This window comes from Myotis yumanensis, unplaced genomic scaffold (genome assembly GCF_028538775.1).
Source record: "Myotis yumanensis isolate MYYU_CA2020_CCGP unplaced genomic scaffold, mMyoYum1.0.hap1 SCAF_8, whole genome shotgun sequence".
Classification (NCBI taxonomy): domain Eukaryota; kingdom Metazoa; phylum Chordata; class Mammalia; order Chiroptera; family Vespertilionidae; genus Myotis; species Myotis yumanensis.
In genome coordinates this window covers 12,387,779-12,404,552 of record NW_027223759.1, presented here as the reverse complement: position 1 = coordinate 12,404,552, position 16,774 = coordinate 12,387,779, and the positions used below count along the sequence as shown (strand labels likewise).

Sequence of the window (16,774 nt, the reverse complement as noted above, 5' to 3'; positions counted from 1 at the left end):
TTACCTATCTTAGTGTATAATTTGGCTCATGTCTCAATAAAAAACAATGAATTAAATTCTTTTAAAAAGACCAATGCAAATCATAACATTTCCCTGATCTATCAGTCTAAAAATTCTATCCAAAAGGAACTAAGACATCAGTTGTTTCAGAGATTCCGTGGAGGTTGCTGGTAACCACCATTCTCCCCACCCCCTTCTCATTGTGCAAACAGGGAAATCCTCTGAGGATCAGCATTGAGATCACCAGCTTCACCAGTTGCCTCTGGAATTCATCATCTTTGTGAAAATTGGTAATTTGCTTCCTGGACTACTCTTCTTAATTTCTAATAACCAGGGACAGTCACTTTATAATCACAATCCTTTTGGTGTACACAGATATAAATTGTCTAGTCTCCCACTTGCTAGAAGCTGTGCTTATCCAATTCGAACATCTTTCTCTTGTGCAGATGAAGATAAAAATGAACACAGGAACTGGGTGCCTGCTTTCCACCTGACAGTGGTTCGCTAAGATAAACAATGGGCCACCACACTTTCTTTTTTGGGCTCTAAAAATAGCTTGAGTGTCTAACTCCCTAAGTGTTGCAAGTCTCAACTCGAACTGCTAGCTAGCTCTTCCTGTACTTTTATTTATTTATTTATTTTTCTCATTTGCTTCTCTCTTCCTCTTTTCAAGGTTATCAGCTAGTTTTGAAAACAACCACATTCCTGTCTTCAGATGCCTCTCCCTTTTCTTCCTCTCCGAGATAAGTTATCATCAAAATGTCAGTATTTCCTTTTCGAAGTCTTTAACTTTTGAGTTTTCTGTTAGGTTCTGTTAGGGTTTTAGTCTAGGTACATGCAGCAAACATCATTTCTCTCATTTACTACTGGATCCTCAGTGTTTAATCTACTTCCTGGCACATAGTAGACATTCAATAAACATGTGTTTAATGAAAAAGTCACATTCTGGGTAATTCCTTCATTTGGACTTCCTAAAGCTTAGGGCATCCACCTGACTGTATCGGTATACTCTTCCTCATTTATTAGAGATGGTAGACACTTTTGGTGTTCCTATTAGTTCTTCTTTACCAACCAGGCCTTTTATTTTTAAATAGGTCAAAGTTTTATCTTAAATAGCAGTTCTTGATTCAGCTTTTACCATCTTCAGAGGTATTACTTATTGATGATCAATAAAGAGGATCCATATGTATAAACAAACATTTATATTTATTAATATATATTTATGTACTATATTAATATAATATATAATTTATAAACTAGCATTATAGTTATTAGAATATACACTTTAATAGAAATCCTCTGATACATTCAGTGTTCAGGATTTTTGCCTTATTACTAACAATGTATAAAGAAGTATTTCACTACACAAAAAATTAATTTTAAAAATTAAATATAAAAGTAGAGTGGGGTTAATTAATTTTTTCATGTCCATCTTCGATCTGAAAACTAGATGCCTAACTACTCTCTGATGGAAATGTCTGATATTTATGAAGGGGTTATATTCAAAATGTGAACCAAATATTTATCTTTGTTGATATGATAAATCAGTTGATGTATAATTTACTTCAGCTGTGAGTGTCTGCAAATATTTTCTGTCTTAAGACAAATTTTGAACATGCAACTCACAAAATAAAATTGCTGAACCCAAAGGAAAATCAGCCAGTTTATTTATCGTCTTGATTTTAGGGACTCCTAACACAGGCACTTTTTAAAGAGACATGGAATGCTAACAATCTTCATTGTCAGGAAACTTCCGGAAATGCTGCCTGAATGCCTCATGCATCACTTAGAGCTCATTTCCTCTCATTGCACTGGGCCGGACAGCTGGCCAGCATCTCCCATCTGCACCGCCCTCAGGCTCCTCCTAACTGTGTTACAAGGACGCCCTTCTGAAATAGGAGCACTACTCAGAGGTCGATTTGAAACAGGAAAGAAAACATTAAAAAAAGAAATCTTGTGTGAAATAACATTTTAAACTTAACTTTGAATTGAGCTATAGATTAGATCAATGAATGGGCCAAAATACTGAAATGCTGTCCCTAGAATAATTCAGACGAATACTTAAAAAGTATGACTGGGTCATAAAACACCAGGCCTGGAAATTAAAGATGTTTAGTTCTCAACAAAAAGTCTTTGACTGTAACTCTCTGGCATACTGCCAACAAGGCCAGCTCTTTGGGGGAAAACCCTATGCCAAAGGCCAAAGAGGCAGCTGTGTTATTCAGCTCCTGAGAGCTTCCAACTCAACACCCACCCAAGCTCAATTATGAACAAATTAAAGGGATCCAGGCTGAACATAGTAATTCTGGTAATTTAAATAAATAGAGGAAAGTCTACAATTAGTAGGAAAAGATTGATTTTCTGGAAAACCCAGAAAATGACACCCTAACCCCTTTGAATAGGCATAGTTAGATCTAATTATTTAAAAATAAATTTCCTTTTATTCATTATTTTAATCATTCTTGATGTTACTTAAATGTGGCCACATGCATGCTAAAAAAAGTATCCACCAAATATTGAGGCAGAAGAGCCTCAAAAAAATCTGGATATATAGGAACTAATGATACTGAGTAAAATTATAACTAGAGTTTTATAGCTATGTTTTAGAGCACATAGAAAATATTAATCATTTATACCTTTTACAAGTGCAGAGAAAAATTTCAAGTCATTCAGAGATTAGTATTAGGTAAATCTATTAATATAACTCAACATATTAATAAAATAAAGAACAAAATTCTCATAATCATTCTATATAGATCATTAAAATCACTTAATAAGATGCAGCATACATTCCTGATTAAACAAAATGAGCAAATAAAAATCTTTTTAAGAAGATAGGAATACAAAGAAACTTATTCAACTTGGTGAAAACATTTCTATCAGGAACCATCAGCAAACATGATGATGGACACGCACCCACACAAAAAACTCTCCCGTTTAATTTTTAAATTTATTTTGATGAGCTGATCTAAAGTTCATGTAGGAGAATAAATGCCTATGACGAGCCAAAGTAATTTTACCAAAGAAGAAAAATCAGAGGAAGAGTGTCCTGCAAGTTATCAAAATACAGCATGATAATCTAAAAAGGATGGTTCTGGCATGGGACAGTCTAATATATCAATAGAACAGCATGTCTAGGAACCAAACCAGGTAGTAAGCGAATTTTGTGTGCAACGCGACTACATTCTGAATTAATGGGGAAGGGATGCAAAAGCCAATAAATGTTACTAATAATTTGTCTATTTACATGGAGAAAAATTTTCCACTCATAAGCCATGGATAATATTACATCACAATTTGCTACACACTAAAAAATAAAAGCCTTTAAAAGTACTAGAAGAAAATAAATAAATATAAAACTCAAAAGTCATGAAGGAAAAGATGAAAATATTTGACTATAAGACAAAACCTTTTTATAGTAATGAATATCACCCTCAAGCTAAAAAAGACAAATTGTAAGAAATTATTTGCAACATATATAATATTCTTAAGAAGAGAATAAAGAATTAACAAATAGAAACATTGACAAAGGACACGAATAAGAAAATTATAGAATAAGAAATAGAAATAGGCCCCCAAACGCCCAAAACATAAAAAGTCCCTAAAACTCTCAATGAAGCCTAAATTCAGTCAAAAGGGGAAATGTAAATTGTAAATCAAGATTCATTCACATAACATAACACCATACATATCTTATAAAGAAACACAACATATGATCTAGACATTTGTATGTAGATGGGACAGCAAATAGATAGAGTGCTATCTAGAAGGATGCACACAGCAAACTATTTTAAAATTATGTTTGTGTCTGGAGAATAGCGGAAGGAGATGGGGGAGGAGAAGGCTTTATTTTTTATGATCAGAATTTTCTGGCTTTGGAAACCTAAGTGAAAGTAAGTAAATGAAACCTGTTCACCTTAAAGTAATTTGAACATATGAAAATGACTCATCAGTATTCGAGTTAATACTAGCTTAGCCCCAGCAGCAAAAAATGAAACAAACAAATCAAAGAAGGTACTGATTGGGCGTGTTTAGCTTTTGGAGATTCCCACTCACTTTATACAGGAGCAATATCCAACATAAATTAATTAAACAATAAACAGAAGGTTTTGTTTTGCTGCAATTATTTTATTTTTTTACTTCGTGAAAAATAGTTCTAATAGTGACCCTCAGAGCCCTTTGCAAGATTGTTAGCTTTCAACTGGCACTTTCTGGAAGGGACCACACGTTGATGGTTACTTTAAACATGTTTTTACAGAATATTTTACCACTTCTGCTGTAGAGTGCATTTTAGCCAATGCTCTTAGTTGGGCATTAGTGTCCTGAAGAAAACAGCTCATGGCCTCTGCCCAATTCTGTAAGCTGAACAAACATTACTATTATCCTTGTCATCTATGGCGTAAGTACGATGAAATGCAATGGGTGACTGCTCACCATACATATTTTGCAAGGACTGTTTCAACTTGAGAGAGAAAGGCTCTTAAAATCAAACTTTTTAGCAACAAGAAACATCAAAAGAAATACCATTTCTGGATACAGATTTGATATTTTTCCTCCCTTAAATTAAAATGGATGCTATATTTTCTTTCTTTCTTTTTTTTTTTAAATATATTTTATTGATTTTTTACAGAGAGGAAGGGAGAGAGATAGAGAGTTAGAAACATCGATGAGAGAGAAACATCGATCAGCCGCCTCCTGCACACCTCCTACTGGGGATGTGCCCGCAACCCAGGTACATGCCCTTGACCGGACTCGAACCTGGAACCTTTCAGTCCGCAGGCCGACGCTCTATCCACTGAGCCAAACCGGTTTTGGCGCTATATTTTCTTTTGCACAGATTTTTTAGAACCATACTGCTGGCCACTTTTAAAAACTATATGAGGAAAACAGTAATATATTTCTACTCCAAAATGAAGAGCATTTTTTATCCATTCATCTTCATCATAAGAGGAGTTGGGAAGACTGAACAGGAAATGTTTATCAAGCACTCTCTGAAAATAAATTGCCCTTTAAATTATTAGTAATAACATATGTCATTGTCACACATTATTCCTCTGTTTTTTCAAAGGATCACATGAGAGAAAATACCCCATTTTGCCAGTGCCTAGGACTGCGTCTTTGGTAAGGCTTTCTACCCATCTTTTACTATAGCTGATTAGAGCAAATGTGTCCCAGGGATCTGTTTAATTTATAGAAAATAGGATGAATTTCTCTTGTTTCATCATGATTGAACATTTTTCTGAACGCCTGTAAATGAGTTACAGATAAGCACTATTTATCAGACTGTTTTGTAGAACATGCAGTTTTGATTATTCTATTTTCTACTATTTGCTACTAATGAAATATGTAATATGCCTCAAGAAAAAACATTGGCAAAGCATGGCCTCTGAACATTCAGGAAGCAATGAATAATTCGCTGAGGATTTATTTTGTACCCACACTCCTCTCTAAACATTTTCTCTCCCCAGGAGCCCATGGGGCAGCAATGTCCTTGGGCATCTGAAGTGTCCAGGGTGCCACGTTCCGGGGCCTGGTTTGTGCATGGGCCCTGGAGCTGCCCTTGCAGCCAACACTCTACCAGGTTCCCTGAGGGGCTCAGAACCTCAATGAAGTTGTTCAGGCACCGACCGAGGGAACCCTGGCACCCTCAGTCTGGCAAACCCAGGACCCCTCTTCCCTCCAGGGTTACAGGATGGGGAGATGGGCATTTAAAGACATGAGTCCTTTGCTGCCATTCCTGCCCCATCACCCACAGAGAGGGCAAACCCTGTGGAAGAGGATGCATTTAACCACATTATCTTCCCAGGCCCTGCAACACATGTGTCTGTAAGCAAGGGAAAGGCTCCAGCAGAAGCGAGAGCACAGGTCCAAAGGCAGGTGAGTTAAATGCTAATGGTATTCACATCCTCCGGAACGAGTCATCATATTTTTCTGACCTATATGGACCACTTTATAAAAACAAGTCATCTATCTCTCTTTCAAACAGGGAAGGGATAATTGCAATGAAGTATGTGAGAGGAAGTGAGAAGATAGGATGACCATTACCCCCTGCTCTAGGCTTCAGTAGGCCCTGCCCCGTGAGAAGAAAGGCAGGACATTAGGGAAGACAGATGGGCTGAGGCTGGAGAGCTGACCTGGAAGTCACCCCACCCTCACTTACCAAGGTCCATGCTCTTTGAGGCTTTCAGACTCATGGATTCGGGCTGCCTGGCTGGTGTCACAGATCTGAAGTTGCTGTGCTGATCTGGAAAATACACAGCCGGATCCATCCCAGAACTGTGGAAAAAAAGCCAGATGCCATATTTAGGTTTAGAATGAAATCTCTCTCTCTCTCTCTCTCTCTCTCTCTCTCTCTCTCTCTCTCTGAAACAGTCCTCATTTTGAACAGAGACCCTCATCACTCTCATTGCAGCACACAACCGTGCATTTTAAACTAATTCTCAGGTTTCTTTCATGAATCTCAGGTTTCTTTTATGAGATGTAGCAATTTCTTTTTCATGTATGTTATCACACTCTACAACTTAACTAAAAAATTCTCTGGCTAATATGGTGTTTTCCTCTTGACTGGTTCCCGCTAATTGGGATCCTGTGGTACAATCTATAACTCTGAGTGTGTAAGGCGAGGCAGGAATGCACGGGCACTTCAAAGGATGTCGCCAGATATCAGCACAGACTAGACTCGGGTTAGATGTCTATGGGCTAGGCATGCCCTTCCTTTAAAAACAAGTGAAAGGGAATCTCTTAGCAGTGGTTCTCAACCTTCTGGCCCTTTAAATATAGTTCCTCATGTTGTGACCCAACCATAAAATTATTTTTGTTGCTACTTCATAACTGTAATGTTGATACTGTTATGAATCGTAATGTAAATATGTGATATGCAGGATGGTCTTAGGTGACCCCTGTGAAAGGGTCGTTTGACCGCCAAAGGGGTCTCGACCCACAGATTGAGAACCGCTGTCTTAGAGAAAACCATCCTGTTGAATGACTGATGGCTGCAACAGTTGGACTTTCTCCTTTTTTTAGATCTAGTATCTAAAACTAATGTTAATGCTGAGCAAATAGGCTACTCATCAATAACACCAAAAGGAAATAACAGGGAAAGCACAGTTGACAATTTAGACACGAGATACATCAAATGTTCATTATAGGGTTTCTAATACTTGTAGTCAATCTCATAGAATTCTATTTCTGCTGAACATTGTATTTATTTTGCTTGAGGATGGAGGAAATTATATAAGGGAATTACGGATGAGAGCTTATTTCTTGATCTGGAAATAAATTATATATATATATATATATTTGAGGCCTGATGCATGAAATTCATGCAAGAGTAGGCCTTTGCAGCCCTGGCAGCTATCTGGATCCATCCCTTGCAGCTGCGGCTACAGCCCCGGCTTTGTCCAGAAGGACGTCGGTCTAATTAGCATATTACGCTTATATATATATAAGCGTATATATATAAAATTAAATTACACCAACCTTCTCCCTTGGTACTTCTGTATGTTCAGAAGGTAAATATGGGTAAATATAGTGGCTCATTTTAACATAACTTTATCCTAATCTTAAATACAGTGAAAACTCAAATCAAGTATCTTGGTGAGTCTGAAACTAGTGAGGCTGAATTTTTCAAACAGTTGAGATTTAACACTATAAACAAGAAAACAATGACAACAAAAATAAACTATTATGAATGAGAACCCCTCTAAAATGTACAGGGGATCTCAGTTTCTTAACCAAATATACCCAAATAAGTTTAATCTTTTATTGAAACTCATTAGTCATGCATATTTAATATTGCCTTACAGCAATATTAAAATGAATGGGCAGTTATGTAACATTGCTGAATGAATGAATGAATGAAGCTCTATTATTGTGATGTAGTGGGAAGATAAAAGGAGCACCGGGGACAGGCAGCACAGCACAGACGCCACAGCGGGTCTGCCCAGTTCTAAATCCTGGCTACTTACTAGCTGTGGGACCTGGGCAAGTTATTGAACCTCTCTGTGCTTGGATTTCCTTACGTAGAAAATGGGTATAATTACACTCCCTATCTTATAGTATTGTTAAGAGATAAAGTGATTTAAGTTTGTAAAGTTAGGAGAATAGTGTCTGCTTAGGTAAGTTCTATAGAAGCTTTTAGGAAACAAGTAGATAAATAAATAGACCTGCTTAAGCTTCCAAATGAATGCAAATTTCTGCTTTTTGAGTTCTCCAGGCTTTTTACAGGTACTTTGCCTTCTCTGCTTTTTCAGTCTCTTGGTAGGTCTGTGTCTGAGACCCCTTCTCTCCTGTTTAGAGGGTAATGTGGTGCAATGGTCAGGGCCCTGGGCTTGAGAGCGAGAGGCCAGGGTCCATGGCCTCAGTGTACTAGTGCATAAAATGAATAGTAATCGCACTTACTTTATAAGGTTATTATAAGGATTAATTTTGAAATTTGTTAATATTGACAATAGTGCCTAGCACACAATAAGAGCTCAACAAGTGAGCTATTAATTTTTTTCTTTATTTCTGTAGGTTAGATTGGTCTTTGAATGAGGGTCTGGGGCACTCTACAGTGAAGAAATAATACGTTTTCACAGAAACTTCTCAAGACATTTAAATCTGCTCTTTAGAATTTGAAGCTTATTATTATTATTCTTTTTTTTTTTTCTTCTTTCTTGATGTCTGTCTACATTTTCAATAGACAAAACCATTGACATAGAAAATGTATTAGATGTGGTGTCTAGTGATGGCAAAATATGCCAACTGTGAACAAAAATCCTTGACCCACTAGTGCTATTGCCACTGGCCTCGCATAATGGCAACACTTTCACTGCTTCAGCTCATCTTAAAGAGCTCGGATGCTACTGTGGCTGTGAGCTCAGCCTCGTGTTTGGAAGCACTTGCCTTTAATGATGTTATCTGACCTCCATGTGCACTTAGTCTTTCATCCTTTGATCTCTTGTGATGATATGGTTTTAGTGTCAGAAAGACTCATGGGCTTCATAGAATCAGAGCCTTTCAGAGCCAGAAGGCGGGAAAGGTCACCTCATCTAACTCTCCATCTTGTAGATAAGACACTCGGGCCCAAAGGGGAGGCTGAAGTTTCAAGGTCACACAGCTGGCCGGTAGCCAAGCCAGGACCCACACTGTGGTTTCTTGAACTTTTCCCAGAGCCACAAAAACGTTGGCTAAAATGGTGGCCAACCTGAGGCACAGGTTATTGCTGATCCTGAGTCCAAAAAATTGAAACTTTCCCTGTGACTATAGATTGGCTCACTCTCTGATGCTTCTTGCATTTTAGATTCACTTTTTTTTGTTTGTTTGTTTCAGGGGAGGGGTGCATATCATGATATAAAGGAAAACCAAAGAGTCAATCCAAACAGATGCCAGGCGTTATCATGAAAGTCTTTAGGGAGGAGGTTTAGGACCAACATGAATAGCCCTCATTGAAACTTAGGCCCCAGGCATTTAAAGCCCTCTGCTCAAGGAAGACTATGGGAACCCACCCAAATGAGTAACATACTAGTTAACGCACTTCATTGTCTTAGATTACTTTACGAAACCACACATTCATTGACAAATTAAGAATAAAAACTCAAATTTCCCCAGACTCTTGGGAGACAGCCTTCTCTATCTCCATTAAAAACAAACAAACAAAAAACCCACAAAGAAAGCTGGTAATACCACTTGATGAAATAACATCAAGTAAGGTTCTGTCTAAATAAAGTGAATTTCTTTTTGTAGATATGTTGATATATAATCAAAGAAATAAAATTAACCATAGCGATATATACACCTGCTACCATTGTTTTGAATGTGACCAAGTGTACACTTTGGAAACCTTCTCTAGAAGGTTTTCCCTCCTGCAGTGGTACAAATGGATTTGAAGATGATATCAGATTGGCAGATAGTTCAGGAGGGAAGTCTAATATGGCACTGTGGGACTAAAGCCGATGCGAGCATACAAGCACTTCAATAATGAGTGTAGCACTGAACTAGTTAACAGGCCAACATTTTAGACATGTACGTTTGACTAGCAAAACAGTTTGCAGTTTTCTGCTGCATATGAAAAGTTCTTCGAGTGGGAGAGTGACACGATGATTATAAAATATGACGCATGTTACTCTTGAAGGAGTTTGCATGTGCTCATGGCTGAGTGGGCCCCAGTGGATGCTGCGGGAAGCTGGACGTTGACAGCAGGCCACAGACGTGCCGTAGGTAAAGGCTGTGTTTTCAGCATGAGCAACCAGGGGATCTATCAGATAGAAATGATACTCCATGTCAAATTATGCTGCATAATGAATAAACGGGGGTAGCATGAAACACACACCAGTGTCCTGAGTGTGGTGGCAAATCAGGGATGTGACAGACATGTAGGAGAACTGTCTGAAATAAAAGCTGGGGGTAAGTTTTTAGGGGCATGCTGAAAATCATGTCAGAAGTCTGAGGTGTCCACAAATAGGCTTCAACAATTGGCTACTCTGAGTGAGAAAAGATGAGAGAGAGTGTGTGTGTGTGTGTGTGTGTGTGTGTGTGTGTGAGAGAGAGAGAGAGAGAGAGAGAGAGAGAGAGAGAGCGCAGAGACATGAGATAGAATCAAGATAGAGGAAAAGAGACAACCAAATATTGTCTAAGCTGTTACTATATTCTGTCTGCTGTTAATTTGCCATGAGATATCACTATAGAAAATACATTTCCTTTAATATTTACTTTTTACTCAGACACATATATTCTAAATTTCTGTCTGCTAATTATTGATATAAAGCTACAAATAAGTTCAGTAAATCCCTGATTTCATTTCGGTTCAAAGTGCAGGCGTTAGGTTTGATCAGATCCGTTTTTTTACTCTTCATGCAACAGCAGTTTTCTGCTTCATAAGACTGGCTCCATCCCTAAAGCACCGCTTTCCCTTTTAGAAGGCTTTCAACGTTCATTTATTTATTTACTTATTTTGAAAGACAGGACGGCCTCCCAGCCTCCTTTGCTCAGCCATCCTGGATCCCTTCCAATTCTTCCTCCACCCCAAGTTTCACACATCCAAACCCCACTGCTGCTGGTCACCTAGGCAACGCAGCAGCTCACAGGATGGTGCAGGTCAGGAAATCCCAGGAGGGAGAGCGTTTCAAAGCTTTAGATTTGTTCCTTCCATCTCAAACATGTCGTTGGCTCCGTTTGTTCCTCTCCACCATGCTGCTCTTTCCTCCATTCAAGCCCTTCTCTGCTCTTGCCAGTCCCCAGACTGTAACCTTGTCTAGGGCTTCTTCTGTCCCCTTATCCTCCACAACCAAACACACTCGACTTGATATTGTCACCCAGGCTTGAAACCCTTCACTGCTTCTCCGCTCTCTGGAGAAGCGGGTGCCCACAGAGTGACAGACAATGCCCTTCCCATTGATCCTTCTCCAGGTACCAGATGCTTCAGCCACACTGAGCACGCTCTGCATGGCCCTCTCCCTTCCTTTGGGTTTTTCTAACCCAAACTGCCCTTCCCACCATTTCTCTGCCTCCTAAGCTCCTTTCTCTTCTCCAAGGGACCATTTCAACATTACTTCTCCTGTTAGACCTTCCTCACTACCTGCAGGCAGAGTTAGTGGCCCACTCCTCTGGGCTCCAACAGCAGATTGTATCTAAAGCTCAGCAAGCAGGCTACTTCCTTTCTGTGTGTCTGTCTCTTCAAGAGGGGGCTGCATTCCTTAGGGCAGGGGTGTTTTCCAATCTGAGAACCTTCTGCAGTGACCAGCTTAGAGCTCCATAGATACTTTTGGGTGGATGAGTGAGCAAATTAATGACTCTAATACTGTGGAGGAGAAAAAAGGAATCCAGTTTGAGACGACATACTTTTGATTGAAAGGAGATTACTATTGATGGTTAAGAGAGCAATTCTAGGGAAGGGATGAGAACTGAAGCTGAAACACAGAAGGTTAGGGAGGGAGAGGGGAAATGGAAACGGAAGTTACTATTTCAAAGCATGTGATGAAGAGTTATAGCAGTAGGGGTCAATATAATCTGTTTCTCAAGATCATGGAGAAAGCTTTATAGAAAAGGGCAAGAAAAAAAATCTGTGGAGACACTGAAGCATCTAAAAAGGCACTTGCTAATTCTCAATAATTCTATCTCTGTGACATCTCTGAACTCTCTCTCTCTCTCTCTCTCTCTCTCTCTCTCTCTCTGAAGGTTTTTCATCTTGTTAGCATAGGCAGCTAGTTAGGGATTAACAAAAAGAGAAGGGAGAACCCTGCCTGAGGCTGATTAAATCTGGAAACTAGTTTCAGTCACACAGGGGAACAGCCTCCATCACTCTGCCAAACAGACTAACACCCCAGAGGGCAGGAAAGACTGGTTTTCCCATTGCCCCAGGGAACAACCCTCCCCCTTCCCCAGATTAAAGGGGGGGAGGGGAGAAATGGTTATGGGGAAAGTCTTTTCAAGGGGTCATAAAGGGGAGGAAACAAAGCTGGGGAAAAGATGGGGTTGGACAGGGCAAAGCCTAACATCTAGGAAAGAGATTGGATAGGGGAGGCACCAGCTTAGCCCCAGGAAGATCCAGGAAAAATATTGGGTAGTTTGAAAGAAAGCTTACCTCTCCCCTAACCCAAGGAAATATAGGTACACTTAACAAAAGCCCCAGTCTCTTTAGCAGCTGCAGGGCCTAGGCACAGTGCTGATCTCAGGCCAGACTGAGGGGAAGGTATTAGCTAGACTCCTGGGCCTCGGATGTGGGGGTACAGGCAGGCAGCTTCGGGCCCTGGGGACAAGTGCAAACCTTTGGCATCTGAAGCTAGACTTCTTCTGCAGTGGTCCTGGATGTAGGCGTGGTATACCTGGGGGCAGTGAATGCCACCTACCAGCTGAATGCCAGGGCAGCACCTCATCGAGTGTGGCAGCCTTTTCAAGGGCGCTCACTCTAATAAATCTTGCCACTATTGCTTAAAATCCGCCTTCATGATTGTCCCTGAAATGCCTTTCTTGTGATAACACGAGAACCTATTTCCAGATAGTTCTGGGCAGACCCGCCTTGGTCCCTCTTTCACTGGTAACAATCTGAAGGCTTCTCCCATCCCCCCCAGGACAGTCCTCAGTATCTTTCACTACAATTACAGAAGGTACCTGAAGAGCCTGTGTTTCCAGGGAACATTAACCCTCCTCCATTTTCCTAATCTATGTCTCACACCCCAAACCTGGTCATAACATGCTCCTGTCTGCTGAAACCCTACTCACATGTTAAGATTCATCTCAAACGCCACTTTTCTTCCATAATGTTTTCTTGCTGCTCCATCTGGAAGCATTCTCCTCCTCCTTAGATACCCAGGGCATTTTCTCTGTATAACTTTTGTAAATACCACTTTGTACCTTGTGTTCTGCTTGTCACTTTTACCTACTAGCCTACCACCTTCTAGAGCAGGGGTTCTCAACCTTCCTAATGCCACGACCCTTTAGTACAGTTCCTCATAGTGTGGTGACCCCCAATTTCATGGTTACAAATTGAACATAATTAAAGCATAGTGATTAATCACAAAAACAATATGTAATTATATATGTGTTTTCCGATGGTCTTAGGCGACCCCTGTGAAAGGGTCGTTCGACCCCCAAAGGGGTCGCGACCCACAGGTTGAGAACCGCTGTTTTAGAGGGTAGGGTTTACATCTGATTTTTCTTTGCATTGTCCCAACAGTTTTGCACATATACACAGGATAAACACTCAAGTAGAATAAATATAAGTATTCTTTAAAAGGAATATTTAATGCCACCAGTCTGTCATTTTGATTCAGGATTGAGGTAGGCAATGGAAATGAACGCACAAAATTAAATATGTCCAGATATTCTTTCAAAAATCCCCAAGAGACACAGATCTAGAACATGAGTGCAATTATCAATCTAGTTTGTGAAACTGTCTTTGAGTGAGATAGCTGACTTCAAAAATGTTGGAATCAGAGATAGCTAAGTATAGGTAAGCTGCCGGCTAATAGAGTTAGCTATTCTCTTGTTGTGTTGCTTTAATTTTTAGCAGATTGTAATAAAAAGTATAATAGGAATAACACCAGCATTGCTGCAAGAAAAATGAAAAAAAATTCATAGAATTATCATGGGACATAGAATAGAATACAATGAACAGTTTTAAACAGCCATAATAAATATAGAAAATAGCAAAGGGGCAATTTAATGAGTTTTAAAATTCATCAGAAGAACAAAATCTATGAATTCCACTGGTTAAATGGTGTGTATGCTTAGCAAATCTCTCTCTCTCATGCTTGTGTGATTCTAAAAAATATTGATTTTTTTTGGTTTCTATTACAAAATGGATATAGCATTGGGCACTCTTTGCAATATTTTAGATTATATATGGCATTGCTTTAATTTTTAGATTCCATTAACTTTCTTGGAACCGCTATTTTTTAAAATACCTTTAGGGTTTGCCAATTACAAAAGAAGAAAAAAATAAAAAACCCCAGCTTTATGTCTTCTCAGTTTTGCTTTATAGCTTCCCATATAACTTTTCTTTGATTTCCACTGTTTCCAAGTTTTTAACTTGGCAAAAGAAAATCCAACAATTTTCTTAAGTATTTTATAATATGTGATGAATCTTAAAAAATTCCAAGAAGCAAAATACGAACAATCGAAGCTATCAGCTATGAGAAGCCTTCGCTGGAAAGGAATTATAGGCACTCTGAGATTTCCATTCTGGAAAGAAACAGAGTTAAAATAAGGTTGCTGGGTTTTCCCCAAAAAACCATAACTAGGAACATTTATGGTATATCATTTTATCGATACCTGTGGCTGTAATCTTCAAGGCCCAATTCCAGAACGGGAAGTGGTGATGGAGAAGGAGGTACTTCGCTCTCGGCCCATCCATCACTGGGAAGCAATGGCTCTATAAACAAAGAACAAATGAAGCTGTAGTAAACTGGGGGCAGAAGCATTCAGTGCCTGCTTGTGCTTCAGTCCAACTCTCAGACACAATTTTCACCAGCACATAAACCAATCTCGAAATAAACAAGTCCTCAGGTGGAACGGAGGGATTTGGAGGAGAGCTGGTGCAGCCTGGACAAGGAACTCTCAGCCTGCTAATGTCTTTACGCTGGTGACCCGCTGGCAATTCCTGGCAAGTCCATGCATCTTGACTACCTTTTCCTTCTCAGGAAAGGCTGACACACATCCATTCCCTGTGATGAGTGGAAGGTTAACAAAGCTATTTCTGTCATGACAACAGTTTTATAAACAAGACTCTGTAATGAATGCTCTGGATTATATGGTGACTTAAGCATGTGCCTTAGTGACAAAAAGTACTTGAAAAAACCATGAGATACAGTATATCCACTCCCCATGTAGACACAGTAGAGGGGAGTGGATATACTGCATCTGTTTCATAATTGAAACCCCTGGGCTTAGGGCCTTGGAAGCATAAAGACTGAAGTCTGAATCTTGATTTTCCTACCCACCAAAAATATATACTTTTCCAGCCTAATCTTTTGCACCAGACTGGCAGAGCTAAGGAGCGACAGCCGAGATGCTATGGCCCTCAAGTCTAAAATATTTACTGTCTGGCTCTTCACAGGCAATGTTTGCTGACCCCTGCTTTAGACTATTCTTGAGGACACTAATGGCATTGTATTCATCTTTACATCTCTGATAGCGTGTTTTGCACAATGGAGGGATCCAATAGACATCAGTAAGACTGAAAAAGTATAATTCTATTTCTGATCTCCACTGTAGAGGCAGTGCCTTCCATGCTATGGAGGTGGGGATAGATACATGCTGGTTCCCATGAGAAGACACATCAGAAATAACTGTACTATTAGGTTTTGCCTCAAAGGACCCCAGGGAACACAAATTCAGTGAGACAGAACATAGAACCAACGTTTGATTCGGGGTAGGGATGAAAGGCTTAGAGGAGACCCCTGTGGGTGATCCTGGACAGATTTGGGGCAATGGGTGACTGAGGCAGGGGCTGGAGTGCATGTGAGCTGACAAGGAGGGGAAGCAGGAGTAGGGCAGGAAGGGAGAGGTAATCCTATATAATAAAAGGCTAATATGCAAATCGACCAAACAGTGGAACAACCGGTCGCTATGATGTGCACTGACCACCAGGGGGCAGAAGCTGCCTCCTGGTGGCAGAAGCTCAGCTGACACCTGGCGAGTACAGTAGCGGTGGCAGGAGCTTCTCCTGCCTCCACAGCAGTGCTAAGGATGTCTGACTGCAGGCTTAAGTCTGCTTCCCCAGGGCAGCGGGCCTAAGCCATCAGTCGAACATCCCCCAAGGGCTCCCAGACTGTGAGAGGGCACAGGTTGGACTGAGGGACCTACCCCCTGAGTGCACGGGCCTCTAGAAACAAATAAGAGGCAAACTGTGCTTAGGCTATTTCTTGGCCCACAATGAGATCTGCCAGCAAGATTCTTCTGAAAATACAGTGTTGGTGGACTTTATTACCATTCAAATGCTTAGTAGAATTTCACAGTGACCCCCTGGGACACAACCTCCATCCTCATTACCATCCTGGAACCACACTTTTTCCACTGCAGGCATTGCTAGCGATTCTCCAACACAAATGTGAATTTTATGGTGTTACAATTTCTACAAATGTTAGTTCTAAAAATGCCTTTTCTGTGGAACAGCTTGACAGAAATATTCATGTGTAAAAAAAAAGAAATGTGGAACTGTGGGTGGTATGTACTATTATTACAAAAATGGATGGAACACAGCATATCAACATTGGATTTTTAAATATACAAAGGAAAGCAAAAAGGGAAGAAAAAAAAGTCAATGTTTTGGCTGTAATAGTTCCTTTCCTCACTA

The 16,774-nt window shown here is 39.9% G+C and overlaps 1 protein-coding gene across 1 annotated transcript in view; it reads right to left on the bottom strand.

The window, feature by feature from the left end:
* Positions 1-16,774, bottom strand: part of PARD3B (par-3 family cell polarity regulator beta) — a 907,609-nt gene that overhangs the window by 352,656 nt on the left and 538,179 nt on the right. The window contains exons 14-15 of the mRNA XM_070421939.1: positions 14,752-14,851; positions 6,161-6,276 (exon numbers count right to left, since the gene is read on the bottom strand). Coding sequence (XP_070278040.1) covers positions 6,161-6,276; positions 14,752-14,851 — 216 coding nt within the window. The remainder of the gene's footprint in view (positions 1-6,160; positions 6,277-14,751; positions 14,852-16,774) is intronic.